The sequence below is a fragment of the Hypomesus nipponensis genome, chromosome 21 (assembly GCF_054491055.1).
Source record: "Hypomesus nipponensis isolate SF chromosome 21, ASM5449105v1, whole genome shotgun sequence".
In the NCBI taxonomy this organism is placed as follows: Eukaryota; Metazoa; Chordata; class Actinopteri; order Osmeriformes; family Osmeridae; genus Hypomesus; species Hypomesus nipponensis.
This window is the reverse complement of record NC_140381.1, coordinates 7,703,626-7,718,740: the sequence shown is the minus strand read 5'-3', so window position 1 is coordinate 7,718,740 and position 15,115 is coordinate 7,703,626. Positions and strand designations below refer to the sequence as shown.

Below are 15,115 nucleotides of genomic sequence, written 5' to 3'. Positions count from 1 at the left end.
ATGAAAGGGTTCACTTGTTGCGCAGTGTAGGCTATAATGTGCCGTTGTGTGTGTGTGTGCGTGTGTCAGTACGTGTGTACAGTTTGACGGCGACAGTGATTAATTGCACAGCGGGGTTTGAACAAGCCTGTTTAATTAAATCCTCAGATAATGTCAGAGTTTACGTTGCCCGGGAGACCGAGGTTTCGCTCTCCGTTCGTGCCAGCAGTAGCAGTTACGTGCCGTTAATCAACTTGTGTTGATGGTAACACACGTAGCTACATCATACTTTACAACACCCCTGGGTGCCTCAAAATGACCGGACCATTGTATTGTAAATGTTCACTGTGAGAGATTATTTTGAGATCCGGGTAGCGTCAACGATTTAATCTTTGGCTTTGGTGTCAGCTGACAAACATTGACAAAACACACAACTACTGTGTGTTTTGGCCCGGTGCCTGTTTGGTTTCCTGTTGGTTCTGCTACTGTGTGGTTTCCCTCGCCTTCCACAAGTCTTAGTGAGCTTGAATCCCAGCTGGACGCAGCTAGCATGCTGCTTTCACCTTCAGCCCACTCTGTCGTCTCTCCTCTGTAGGCTGGGGGTCAGTGTAGAGCAAGGCTCCATCTGACGGGTCCTTCGTGTCTGACCTCTGACCTCTGACCTCCCCATAGGGTACCACCACAGCCTGCCCTCCTCCCCCTACACTTCCGGGCCCGAGGGTCAAAGGTTACCGCCGTCGGGCACGTTGTCCTCGGAGTTCCTGGACCAGGGCGGCTCCACTAAGGTCCTCCTTCTGATCTGCAACACGGCAGGTTCGAGCCAGCAGGCTGTCAGGTGAGCGGGAGTGGAAGCGGGTTTGTCTGACTGATTTTGTACATTCATACTCATTGACAGCAACAACAAGTATGTTTGTACTTCAATGATTATACTTGAAGTATGCTTTTTGCTTGGGTGGGATTCACATTTCTGTTTCAAATACACATACACACCGTCATCCGTCTTGAAGTTGAAGTCGTGGTAACTTCTGTCCTTCACTTTTTTTCTTTCAATATTTTACTCTGAGAGAGAAAACATTATGCTCTGCCATGCTCCAACAAAACCCCTTTTTACTACTTAGTTTGACATCCGTTGGTTTGTCCGCTTGTCTGTTTCTAAATGTTCCTGTAATACAGCCCTTTTCTACTGAGGGTTACTGGAACAATCTTCAGAGGAGCCACATAAAGCCCGAGTAAATAGTATTGAATTATTCAATGTCCATCTCATTTATGGACCTCCAGAGAAGCCTTGCAGCCTTTGGGTTCACAGAGAGTTCTGTACATGCTTGAGGATACATTTCCTGATCTATTCGTAGGCGGAGCTAAGTGGCAATGCACTCCCGGCAGTGTGTCTGAGAGGGGGCCGCACCTGTCAATCAAAAGCCCTTGTCAGTTCCGTGCCCTGTCACATACAGTCTTATATGTGTGTCGTGAACTTTGTGTGTGGTCCTGTGTCTAAGTGTGTGTGTGTGTGTCTGCTGTGTTGTAGTCGGCGGCAGACGATGGGTATTCCCATGAAAGGCCTCTTAATGTCAGGATGACATTTGAGTACCTGTCTAGCCTCCGGTCTCCCTCCGCAGGGAGCCTCTGTTTGTTTACACCCGCTGACTGGCAGATGTCAACTGTGGTTGACCCAGATCGCCCGTTTGACAGACGCCCCTCTCCCTTTCCCTGCCTCTATCCCCCTCTCCTCCTCCGACACTCCCCCTCTACCTCAATCTCTCTCCGCCTCGCTCTCCGTCTCCCCACTTCCTCCGCTCTCTCTCTCTCTCTCTCTCTCCGTGCCCCTCCCATCCTCACTCTTTGTCTCTCACTCAGTTGCTCTTGATCTCGCTCGGAAGGAGAGCGGGCCCAGCCTGTTGCCGTGGAGTTCAGTCACACCGTGGCGTTATCGCTGTAATCTCCTTCTATGGTTCTTGATGACGTCGGCTATTTAAGGGCACTGAGGTTGTCCTTCTCAGCCATCTCGAGTGTTCCGGTTCAGACTCGGGTTGTGAGAGGCCATTTGCCGTCGTCGGTCTAGTTACTGTTCCATTGGTTCCCAAATATATTTTGTAGACTTCAAGGTTCCCCACAGATCTTAAACATCCTTTAAAGTTTTTACATTTGAAAAAAAAAAAAAAGAAATATACCTTGATCTTTTTTTCTTTTTCTTTTTGATAAAGTCGCTTCAAATCCTGCTTGAATCCATCGTTTCTTATTTGGAGTGTTAGTGATGGGATCCATTTTTATAGATGTAATCTTAGATTTTTGACACTTTTTAAAACCAAAAGTGAGCATGAAAGTTTATAGAATAATTTCCTGAAATGTTGATATTCCTTTGATGTAATTGGGTTTGGAAAAGTCTTTGAATGGTCATGAAGGAGCACAGAGAGCCTTGGAAATTGTTGATAGACCTACCAATTATTATTTTGTTTCTTAATTTCTGCCATTTTCTTTGTATGTGTCCATTCCACACAGTAGCCTCAAACACTCAATTTTAAAGTCAGAAACAGAACAATGCAGAGGGTGAGAAAAGAAGCTTATGGCTTCCACTTATTTAAAGGTGGCCCAAGCGTAGGATTAAAAACAAACTTATTTGTCTAATTTAGGGAAAACCGTATTTTTGGGGGGAACCATACAACTTGGATCGCTGAACAAACCCCTCTTCAATCCACACTGCTTTAGGGAATGAAAATGTATAATTCCCAAATGGACTTTCTGAGTTAAAATCTACCCAAGCCTGAAATACATTTCCAATGCCACATAGCTATGAGGGTATTTATGTTGGTTGGTAGTGCTGCTAAACATACCATTTCCCTCACCCTCCTCTTTCTCTCTTTCCCTCTGCCCTCCCCCTACTCTCTCTTGCTCTCTCTATCTGCTCTGTGTCTCTCTGTCTCTCTCTCTCTCCAGGTTTGGTCCTCCCTTCCATATGCGAGAAGACAGGACCGTCTCCTGGGACCAGCTCCAGCAGAGTATCCTCAGCAAACTCTATTATCTGATGCTCAACGGATCCCAGGCACAGGTACCGTAGGGCTGCACTACCCTCGACACACACACACACACACACACACACACACACACACACACACATACAGACACACACAGACACACAGACACAGACACAAATCTTTAAGCAAACCTCTGCAAAGTTACAGTACGATAACTTCCATGGACAAGGTTGGACACGGCCTGTGCGTCATGACTGGTGTGTGTTCGTGTGTGTGTGTGTGTGTGTGTGTCCTTCACGTCCTCAACACCTTTCTGCGTAAAGAGAAAAAGAAGAGGGCGAGGAGAGAGGGGGGGGGGGGACCGCACTCGGAGCGAGACCCGATTTGCCCTTAATTAACAAACGGGAGACATTCAATTAAGTGGAGAGGCAGGGGTTGGGAACCGTCTCCAGTCTCTCTTTTCACGGCCAGCGTGTTTGGGACGGCAGCACACACAGCCACGCTGACACGGCTGATAACGTGAGAGCCGGTCAAGCCCCTGAAGAGGCTGGGGAACTTGCAGCCGAGTCATTATCTACACGCGCTGGGTTTTCATTCCAACTCCACAGAGCAGGGAGTCGGTTCGCATAGTTAACTCGCCACCTGCGCACCTTGGTAAGACACTGGGAGCTTTTAACATTCTGGTTGGAGGTTGACGAGCCATCATTTTTTAGAAAGGGCGCTTGTTCCTTGAATGATGTAGCGTCACCACAACCGCCCCACCCTAACCCCCCACCTACCCTGACCTAACCCTCACCTAACCCCCACATAACCCTTTTTAAATACTTGCTCTAATGTTTTTTTTTCCTATTGGCACTTATTTGCAACAATGTGTGCTCATGTTTTGGCTTCCCGCAATGTTTTGGGGGCTATCTCTGACCTATGCGCTTTTTGCTCAAAGCTCTCTCTTGGAAGTCGCTTTGGATAAAAGGGTCTGCTTAATGAATAAATGTAAATGTAAACCCCCCCCACCCAACCCCCCACATAAACCCCCACCCAACCTGAGCCCATCACCCTGACCAACCCTCATACACACTGTCAGTCCAGTGTGGGCTGTGTAGTCACTATGGGAGATGCCATGGCGACGGTACGGTGTCTGAGGAGGGTTTTATCCAGGGCAAACAGACTTCAGGCTCAAAGTCTCAGGTAGGCCTTAGCCCCGATAAGCCCCGGACAAGGCAACACCTTCTCCAACCTGCTGTCGTCTTACGCGTATCTCAGCAACAAGAGCTGGCTTAACTTTGCAGTTTTCCCAGCCCTCGATAAGTACTCGCCCTGCTTTCATCCACAGCCACTTTGGGTCTTAATGAACTTGAAGTCAGTTGGAATTAAAGGCGGCAAACTGCTGTGGGACCGGTCAGGTTGACGGTAAAAAAAAACATCGGGTGTTGACCAATACCTCAGTCAATATTATGTAATTCTTGTTTATTTTTTTCTACGTGAGGTAATTCGTGATAAGATGCAATGGCGCCCCCAGTAGGTTTCTCTAAAACACAGCAGTTAATGGTTTGAGTTGGCAGTATGTATTGCAGTATGTCAATACAATTTGATGCTAAACAGGAAAATGAACTTCTGTGAATTAGAATCCCCGTGATTAGTTTTAGACGATAGTAGTTGTGGATATAGAAAATAACCATGTGGTGGAATATTTCCATCACAGTCTCCTATAGCTACACTAACACTTAGCGGGAGTCTTCTGATTGGTAAAAACAAGTTATTCTAATATCACACTGACAACACATACCAATCCTCCCCATGCAAAGACTGGTCGCCTTCTAAGATGTTTGTGTTCATTCCCTGTACCGGAGCAGGGCCCGACATTCCCTTGAACTCTGCATCGGTATGCACATCTCGTCACAGCCAGACACGGAACTGAGCTCACTAGCTGTGGCTCACACCCACTGACTCCCGACGGCTCGGACTGTTTTGATCCAACATGGCTGGATATGTTTTTTTACCAGTACGTAGGGAGGGGGGTCAGGGGTCACACGCTCATGTGTTCATAAAAGGGCGTTTTCGATCTCACCAGATGCCTCGCTGTAGATGAAATGCTCTGTCGGTTTTAACCCCGGGCTTTCTACAGCCTGTTACCGGAATGTTCCGGTGCCAAACTGAGGGATGAAATACTCACTCGGGGCGTTACTGGTAGAGCCTGTCATGGCGTGACAACCGTCTCGCTTGGAAAGGCTACCTGCGGAGATGTCCGTGGGTCTTTTGTTAGTGGTTTTCTATGCAAATCTAGGCCAGCCATTTTGCAAATAAATCTCTCTTACTAAAACATCTATGTGTAGTTTTCCGTCATATCCTCTGCTTGACACACTACAGTTACCGTGTCGCTACAACTTGACACACGCTAACATCCATTCACTCACACCAACACACGGTCACACGCTCGACTCTCCTTCTCAACACCACCTTGAGGAAAATAAGTTTCTCCCCTCGCTCGAAACTCACTTCAACTTTGGAGCGATGAATCACCCGGGCCCTTAGCCTTTTAGCCCGTGTTCTCCAGTTCATTACGGTCCCTACCTCAGATAAGTTCAGAACGGCACACGTGAGAGCCTGGGTCACAAAACAAAATACCTCGCCATTTTCATTTGCTGCTTAGGTCCTATTAACGACCTCATTTATTTTTCTTTCTGCTCTGCTGCCGTTCCATTGTCTTGTCGGCCCTGTTCGAAATGAGTCCATTAGGAACAAGACTCTGCTCTCTTCTCTGGCAGTGTCTTTCAGGGCATCCAAAGAACCTTAGAAAACACTTGACACACCTCACTACTTGCTCAGTCAAGGGGCAGCGCTGCCCTGCTACAACGCGCTAGAGAGTAAACAACGATGTTACGTCTGCTACCTGTAAGAGAGGTCATCTCTCAGTCACCTAAACAGCTCTAGCAGTTCATTAGCAAACCAGAAGTATGAACGGGTGGAAATGGGAAGGTTTCTCTTTTTAGGTACTGTTTAAAAATGTTCACGGTCTACCCTTCCTTGTTGTCTCCCTACAGAATGCAGGGGTGCTGTTCAAGATACGAGTGGTGGGAGTCTCCGCGGCGTACAGCTACCTGTCTCCACAAGACAGTCGGCCGCTCTACCACCCTGCCGTCGACAGGTAACGTTGGAAAAACGCCTCGCGCCGGTCCAGCCGTCCCATTGGGTTGGTGTGGCCACACCCACAGTTTTTCCCTGCTTTCGTGTCTCTGCCACGCCGCCTTTCTCTGCCGTGAAATATCGGCGAACGCGCAGCCCGTCGCAAAGAAGCCCCCCCCCCCCCCCCCTCGATATCGCTCGACGCCAAGAAGCAGCACGCGCGCGCTTTCCCCGCGTGCGAGCCACATCGAGAGGACGTCTCGTGCACATTCTTGGAAAGCTTCCAGAGCCTTCTGAAAGGCCAACGAGCCGAGAGAGGATTAGAAGAGGCGTAGATAGCGGCCGCAGCGTAACGATAAGAGACGGTATATTCTCGGTGAAGGAGCGGGGTGAGAGGCGTTGGGCACAGGCACTCGTCACGCGAGCCGTGCTGTGCTGTGGACCTACAGCAGTATGGCGGTGTGCTGTTCCAGGGCTCTGGAGGAGGGGGAAATGAGGTCATTTGCTAGATGACGATGGAATGAGAGTGTGTCTGTGTGTGTGTGTGTGTGCAGGTGTGTGTCTTTTGAGCCGTTTTTTACTGAAATGTAATTACCAGTTACAACTTGACATTACTCAATCTGTGACTTCTTTCAAGCCCATCTTTCCACCTTTGACTCTGGCCGCTCTGTCTATAAAGAGACACCGTTTATGTAAAGGTTCTTTTAGATGTTTTGACATCTGCATTCTTCATCAGCACAGGCATACATAAACTCAGAGTAACTGTAACATACAATTGTTGTCTGTACTGAAAACAACTGAGGCACCGGACATTTTAAAGAGCCCTGGCAATTTATACCACTGGAACATCCTTGAACGACAATGCGGTAAAGCAAATATAGTACACATGTCCAGTGATGCCACTTTGTAATCATGTTATTCCTCCGAGCCGGAGAGCCACTTTGTCTGGTCCTCATCTCTCCGACATATCTCCCACATATTGGTTTCTTCGCCCCCAACAATAAAACAACATCAAATTCATTTTTCATGCTCTCACATGCCAGAAGTACGACCCTTGTGCACAGTTGGCCGTACCAAAAAGTATTACGTATGGAAGTAATTGCATTTTTTTGGGGGGGGGGGCGTCTCCTTCTCCGCGTCATGTCGAGCACGATGTTCCTGGAGACATTTGATAGCCGGAGGCAGACGGTTTCAGGTCTGGGAGATTGGATTAGGGCTCCCCGTGAGAGCAGCGTGTGTGGCTGGGATGGGGTTCTGCTGGAGGCGTGATGGGGATCTGGGATACCAAGCAAAAACACACATGGGGGGACTGAGGGACTGGGGGTAGAGGTGGGGGGTTGGGGGAGCATGTGGAGGAGATGGCCAGAGAGAACCGACCACGTAGGTGGAGGGAGAGAGAGAGAGAGAGAGAGAGAGAGAGAGTGAGAGAGAGAGAGTGAGAGGGAGAGGGGGAGGGAGGGCATTCATTATATGGGCTTCATTTCCAAGTTTATTGTCCCTTTGTAATAAATCCGTTGGGATTTGTTGGCACAAACTCGGATCGGTTGTTGGAGAGCACAGGACAAATGTGAGGCCGCCAGATACCACACAAACACACAACAGAAAGCACAGCGCTTTCTCCAGCCTGGTGGTCACTGTAAAACAGATGCCCGGCATGGAAACATTGGGCCACAAATGACGTACTGCTCCTCTGATGCACATAGAGGAGATGGAGGGCGGAGGGGGGGTGTAGGGGTGGACCCTTCCATTTACACCGAGCAGAGATGTCATCACAGCCACGCTCTCCTCAGCGAGCAACCCTCTCCTGGTGTGACTGACAGGTGAGGGAGAAAGAGCCAATGGAGTGGGGTGTGGGGGGGTGCTACCAGGTCCAGCTCCACAGAGGAGAGGGGGGAACTGTCTGAGCGCCACCCACCAGTGCCTCAGGGAATGTGTGTGTGTGTGTCTGTGTGTGTGTGTCTCAGAGCTACTCTTCTTTTTCCTTCTGTTTCAGGGACACAAAGTGGCCGTAAAACTCATTTCAAGTCCTTCTTTAGGGTTCTGGAAGGGCTAGAATAAAGAAATGAAGTGGTATTGATCTTCTGAGGACAGGGCGTGGGGCCCTTGAGAAAGGACTGCTCAGAAAGGAATTGAAGTCTGTGACAGACAAGTAACAAGGCGCTGCTATGGGGACGTATATATTCCATATGACATATGTATGTATGTGTGCGTCTGGCCGTGCCTGCCGATTGGACGCCACAGTGTCTATCGCTTCGATGAAGAACCTTTGAGTTTGAATTAGTTTATGCATACGTGGGTTTTCCCCCTGTATATACATGCAGTCAGTGACCACGCTTCCTCTATGCGGAGCCGTTCTTCACATCCCCTTCCGACAGCCAAGCCGCGGCGAAGATAAAAGCCTTATTAATTCCCTCCACGTCCTCCCGCCGTCCCTACCACCCCGAACATCCACGCCGAAACCATCGCAATTAAGCAAAAACCGAAGCGGCCTGTCAGGATAAATCTGAGGGGCGCCGCGGCCCCGACTCCCAATCCCCGAACAATGACTTACTGTTTGACTTTCCACACTTTGGGAGGCCTCGTCGTATTTCACACGGTGACAGGCTTAGGGGAGACGTCTGCTCCCACAATCCGCGAGTCGAAACCAAGACTTTTTAATGGTATTCCGTGTGCCTGGCTTCCCTGTGGGAGCCAGTGATGCATCATGGGTATTATGGGGACGCATAATAGATCATAACACCGACCGTGCACCTGCAGGTGGAAAGGGCGGGGGGGCGGGGGGGGGGGGGGCTGGTTGATGTAGGAGGGGCGTGTTTATCATTGGCTGGGTGTTTCCTCTGGGACGGTGACCTTCCCCGGGCGTGCGGGAGTCAAACGAGCGCATGCCGCTCAACTCTGGGATGAGAGAGACAGAGAGAGAGAGACAGAGAGAGAGAGAGACATAGAGAGAGACAGAGAGAGAGACAGAGAGAGAGAGACAGAGAGAGAGAGACAGAGAGAGGGAGAGAGAGAGAGAGAGACAGAGAGAGACAGAGAGAGAGAGAGAGAGAGAGACAGAGAGAGAGAGACAGAGAGAGAGATGGAGAGAGAGAGACAGAGAGAGACAGAGAGAGAGAGACAGAGAGAGACAGAGAGAGAGGTAGACTCTTTGACTAGCTCACTTTTTTTTTTTTCTCCATCTCTCTGTCTCCCCAGCCCCACCACCACCCCTCTCTCTCCCATAAATCGGCCTTTACACGCAAACGCACATACTTTGCTTTACTCAACCTGTCAATTTCTCTCCCAGACACACATACACAGAGATACCCAGTGGAGTCCTCTTCAAGAAGCCGTGCTCTGACACTGAGTTTATTCTCAGTCCTCGGATGGGGAGACTCTCCCTCCCTCATGTATTTGTACCTCAGAGAAGACCGCCGTGTTCCCACAGTCTTTCAAGATGAAGAGAGATGCCGAATTTGAAAGCTGACTTTTCGAAACTCCCTTTACATTGCCAAGGAGACAAACTTTCAGAGACAGAGTTGTGGTTATATATTCCATATCTGTATTTGCCCGACTCTTTACTTACATACTGTACATAGACGTATGGCTGCGTACTGGCACTGCACCGGTAGAGGTTATTTATTTCTTATGGGACCCCGACATCTAGTGGAATATTCTAGAACTGCTCATCTGGGCAGTCGTCTTAAGACCCAATTCAACGACGGGTTTTCATTTATCAAACTTGGCTCACAGACAGAAAACCTGCATTTTAGTTCTTGAAGTTTAACCATGCTTGACCCCCCCCACTCCGATCAACAATTTAACCATTTAGAATGCTGATGTTTGGCGAAATTTAGTTTGACATAGACCACACCTTAATAGCTTTTGCAAAACGCGTTGGCAAGAGTCATCAATCACGCGCGCAAACAACAAACAACCATGCCATTTGAATTTGTTAAGCGCCGTACCGCGCCTATGGTCTCCCGTCAATAAAGTACAGAGGTACAATGTGACGTTGTTTGAATACACAGATAACAAAACCACATTGATCAAATACAGGAACTCACAGCAGTGAGCAGTGTCCCGTGTCTTTCTTGGGTGTGTGTGTGCGTGCGTGCGTGTGTGAACGCGTGTTTGCGGTGACTGAAGCAGACCCTCTCTGTGTTCTGCAGAGCGCTGAAGATCACGGGCCCGGGGGGTCCTCCTCACGTGAAGCTCGTCATCGAATGGGACAACAAGATTAAAGAATGGTGAGAGTTCCACATACACACGAGGAACACGCATGCACACACACATACACGTACGCTCCATCCCCATTAGCATTCCTAACACTGAGACGAATTAGCGTGCTAATTAAAGTACTGCCCGTGTGTTTGTGTGTGTGCGTGTGTGTGTGTGTGTGTGTTCGTGTGTGTGTGTGCTCCACACAGCCTGTTTGGGAACATCCAGGAGGAGGTGGTGAAGGATGCGGAGAGCGTCAGGAGCCAGCAGCAGCAGCACCTGCAGCAGCACAGCTGCACCCTGGACGAGTGCTTCCAGCTCTACACCAAAGAGGAACAGGTGACGTCTCACAACGCACGTACACGGGATCTGGACACGTCTCACAACGCATGTACACGGGATCTGGACACGTCTCACAACGCACGTAAACCAGAATTGGTACCGCCTCACAACAAATCTAAAAATCACAAGCGCTTTATTAAAACATACTCATAAAAAATCCTTCTTACACACAAAACGTATTGGAAGACATGTTTGTTTGAGAAATCCAAAAAGAGAATTTCTACTCAACAGTACAAATGTTATATTATAATATTTAATGACAAAACATATCAAAGTAAACCATACGTTTCATATTGTGTACATTGTAGATAAGCATGTAAGATGACAGCACATATAAGACTACAAAAAAATAGACGACAGCGTGCATTGCAATACAAACCAAACACAAAGAATGCCTGACCACACAATAATATTGTAGCTGTCTCTGGATTTCTGGATTTGAGCCTGTCAGACTCAAAATGATGATGATGACATTCTGACTGAAAGCTTATCTCTGGTGTCATGCTTGGTTGTAATACGCTAACTGTACGAGCGGTAGCTTTTCAGCCTTTTACCCCCCATTACTTAAAAACCGTTAATGTTCTTAATTACAACCATCTGCTTCAGCGGTTTCTCACCACCCACTCTGTTACCCACTGATGTTTGTGAGTCTGTTCTGACAGCCACCCGACATGGAGTCCTGCTGTAACTGTCTAATGAAGTCTGGGGATGACAGTGGCTGGGCGGCTAGCAGGGCGGGAGAGGGGATGAAGCTCCAGAAGGGGAGCGCGGATGAGTCGTACCCCTCTGTAGGTCACCCCAGGCTGGGCTGAGGGGGAGGGTGACCTGCGCTCGTCTCAAACTGGGGGAAAGGGAAATTACTTTTATTGGGGGGGGGGGTGTCAGAATCCGTCAGTCTGACCATGGAAATTACTGGAACGAACGTCCAGCTGTCTGACAAAAACAACTCCTGGTAACCCTTTGACAGAAGTCTAACATTGCCCCAATAACATTCCCATAAGAAAAGAGTTTCCCTCCCCCCCCCCCCAATCTAAACTCACTTTTGCTGCCTAACTGAAAGCGTCTCCTCTGCTTCGCCCACTAGTTGGCGCCCGACGACGCGTGGAACTGCCCTCACTGCAAGCAGCCGCAGCAGGGCATGGTGAAGATGAGCCTGTGGACTCTGCCCGACATCCTCATCCTCCACCTCAAGCGCTTCCGCCAGGTGGGCGAGCGACGCAACAAGCTGTCCACCCTGGTGCGCTTCCCCCTGGCCGGGCTGGACATGGCCCCCCACGTGGTGAAGAGGAGCCAGAGCATGAGGAGCCTGGGGCCCTGGCCCCCCCCGGCCTGGAAGCAGGCCCCCGGTGCGGCCCCCCAGCACCCGGAGATGGGCCTGCCCCCGGACTACCTGTACGATCTGTACGCCGTGTGTAATCACCACGGAGGCATGCACGGAGGACACTACACGGGTGAGGGGGACTGGGCTCGTTTGGTATGGGGGCGGTGATTGGTTCGTTGGTTGATGGATTTGCTTGTTGATTGGTCGGTTTGCTGGTCAAATTTAGGCAACATACATATTTCTCATACTGCACATGTTCCTGAAAAAATGACAACGTAAAGGAACATATTGCAGTGTATTCAACAATATACAGACCGTTATATTTTCCCTGGAAATTCCTGCAGATAAACAAGAAAGCCTGCTCATTTGGACAGTCTGTAGCCTTGACAACATGTGTGTGTCCTGGTGTGTGTGTGTCCTGGTGTGTGTGTGTCTCCTGGTGTGTGTGTGTCTCCTGGTGTGTGTGTGTGTGTGTCCTGGTGTGTGTGTGTGTCCTGGTGTGTGTGTGTGTCCTGGTGTGTGTGTCTCCTGGTGTGTGTGTGTCTCCTGGTGTGTGTGTGTGCTCCTCCTCTCCAGCATACTGCAGGAACTCTGTGGACGGCCAGTGGTACAGTTATGATGACAGCAGTGTGGACCTGGTGCCTGAGGGGGAGGTGTGCACCCGCGGGGCTTACATCCTCTTCTACCAGAGACGCAACGTCATCCCACCCTGGTCCGCCAGCTCCTCCCTCCGAGGTAGGGCACTACAGGATTGGCTGGCTGGTTACAGTTCTTCTTAAGCGTTAAAACACATTTCTTGAAACAGTCTACCATTTTCGCAAGACTGTGAACACGAAACCAAATCTTCAAACTCATTTTCCAAAACCTCTGACTCTTCTGGCAAAATCAAACACTCGCCCCTAAACCATTTAACCTGTGTTCAAAATCAAACAATGCTTTCAGATCATAAACACAGCAATATATCAACACTATGGAGCAATCATTAGACACAACACACAAAAAATGGAGGACACAGCATCCAGGGCTTGCAGTTACATGTAAAGATAAATTGTTTTATGTATACACAGTAAATGCATTTAGCAATAAAGAAAATGGATTTTGGATTTTGAAAAACTAGCTTTTGGTGTCTCAACACCCATTGACACTTCCCTGCTGCATGACTATGTTTAGCCTGTGTTCTGCACCTCTCTTTCACCGACCGTCTCTGGAGGAGGGGATCCCTCACTCAATTGCTCCTCCCAAAGTTTTTTCAATTTTTTCTCCTCTAGTTTTTCTTGTAGTTTTTCTTTGTCTTCCTTGAGGGTTGAGGTTGACTGAGGGGCAGTTCTATGGGCGTATGTGAAGCCCTCTGTGACATTGCTTGTAAAAATGGCTATACAAATACTATACATTTGATTTGATTTGAAAACATCACTACCTAGTACTACCAACAAAGAACAAAGAAAAAATTGGGTAAAAATCCTCTGGTGTGCTGGATCCAGCCTTGAAAACACTCCAAATTCTATGTCACCACAGGCCAATTCCATTACCTGTAGCAGATCTACCCTGGTATATGGGTTTCGGTCATAGACCTTCCACAGCCACGCAGAGAAAAACTCTTCAATTGGGTTGAGAAAAGGGCTGTATGGTGGAAGGCAAACATTTACAGTAAAATTTGCTGGTTGATGTTGAACTATTCTTGTATACGGACACCACGGTGAAAGCTGACATTGTCCCAAACCACCATTAGAAACAAGTGTGAACAATTTTGAGTCATTGTGTTTTGAAGATGACAACTGTGTTGTAGTTGTGTTTACTGTTTGCCGCCTGTGTTTACCATGTTGCAGCACAAGTGCGTGACAGTGCAAAATGTTTTTAGTGAATGAGTGTTTCGAGTTTTGCCAAAAGAGTGTTTGATTTGACAAATTGGTTTAGGCCACTGAACATTTGATTCTGAGAATGGGGTTTAGTGTTTTAGCAATTGTGAAAAACTGTAACTGTCTGGTTGCTTGACTGGCTGGCTGGTTGACTGGCGGGCTGGCTGGCTGGCTGGTTGACTGGCAGGCTGGCTGGCTGGCTGGTTGACATGAACAGTCATCAACCTGGCATCTGTATGAGTTCAGGGGACGATGATAACCCTTCCCCCCTCCCCCTCCCAGGCTCCACCAGCTCCTCCATGTCAGACCACTGGCTAATCCGCCTAGCGGGGGACAGCAAGAGGGGCAGCCTGGTGTCCCGCTCCTCCACCACCTGCCCCTCCTCCCTCCCCGACTCCCCCGAGTCCCCCGTCTTCCTGGACGACCCCCCCAAGGAGGAGAAAGGTGGGGGGGGTGAGGCTTCCATGACCCCCTTTACAGTCACCTCACCAACACACGATGATATCTTTCGTATCGATAACACCCGCTGCACACAAACCTGTCTGTTTAGTATGTGAATAGACTGAAAGGGGGGACGACCCTTCGGTCAGACAGTCTTTTTTTCCAGAGGTCAGTATCTTGTGCGGTTGTCAGGGATGCTAACCTGGTCGGATGCCCCTCCCCAGGTGGTTTTGAGACGCGGCCGTTTGTGCGCGGCCTCCAGGGCCGCAGCTTGAGCATGAGGACCCCCACCAAGACCAGGGACACCCTGAGCAAGGTCCTCCCCCTCCGCTGGTCCTTTGGCTCCAAGGACCGGCGGAAACCCTCCGACCCCCTCCCCGACATGGGGCCCGCCCCCGCCGAGCTGGTGGAGTACCTGGAGTCGGGACGGCGGCCGCGCTGCACCAAGGACTCCATCGTCACGCTGATGGCAGCGCCCCCTGGTGGGAAGGAGGCCCCCATCGGTCAGAAGGCCCAGAGGGCTCAGGGGGTCAGTTCCTCCAGCATGGCCGGTCTCAGCTGTGTGGGCCGGTCAGTTGAGGAGCCTGACTCACATCAGGTAAGGTTTTCAGGTTTCAGGTTTTCAGTTTTTTTTTTTTTTACTGTTTTCTTCAAGTACCGAGTTCCTAGTCTTTTCATTGGGTTATTGATGTCTGAAGGTCTTGTGTTTATCCCTGCAAAAACCTAGAAATGAAAAGATGGAAAATGGTGACTCACTTTAATGTGTAATATCTCAAGCACAGTCATATATTAGCTGATGGCTCAATTCACCATCTTCTATCTCTCTCTTTCTGTCTCCCTCTCTCTCTCCCTCTCTCTCTCTCTCTCTCTCTCTCTCTTTCTCTCTC

The 15,115-nt window shown here is 49.2% G+C and overlaps 1 protein-coding gene across 1 annotated transcript in view; it reads left to right on the top strand.

The window, feature by feature from the left end:
- Window positions 1-15,115, top strand: part of usp43a (ubiquitin specific peptidase 43a) — a 64,836-nt gene that overhangs the window by 46,052 nt on the left and 3,669 nt on the right. The window contains exons 7-15 of the mRNA XM_084685734.1: window positions 652-814; window positions 2,911-3,022; window positions 5,987-6,090; window positions 10,220-10,297; window positions 10,478-10,607; window positions 11,695-12,061; window positions 12,508-12,666; window positions 14,070-14,240; window positions 14,453-14,826. Coding sequence (XP_084541860.1) covers window positions 652-814; window positions 2,911-3,022; window positions 5,987-6,090; window positions 10,220-10,297; window positions 10,478-10,607; window positions 11,695-12,061; window positions 12,508-12,666; window positions 14,070-14,240; window positions 14,453-14,826 — 1,658 coding nt within the window. The remainder of the gene's footprint in view (window positions 1-651; window positions 815-2,910; window positions 3,023-5,986; window positions 6,091-10,219; window positions 10,298-10,477; window positions 10,608-11,694; window positions 12,062-12,507; window positions 12,667-14,069; window positions 14,241-14,452; window positions 14,827-15,115) is intronic.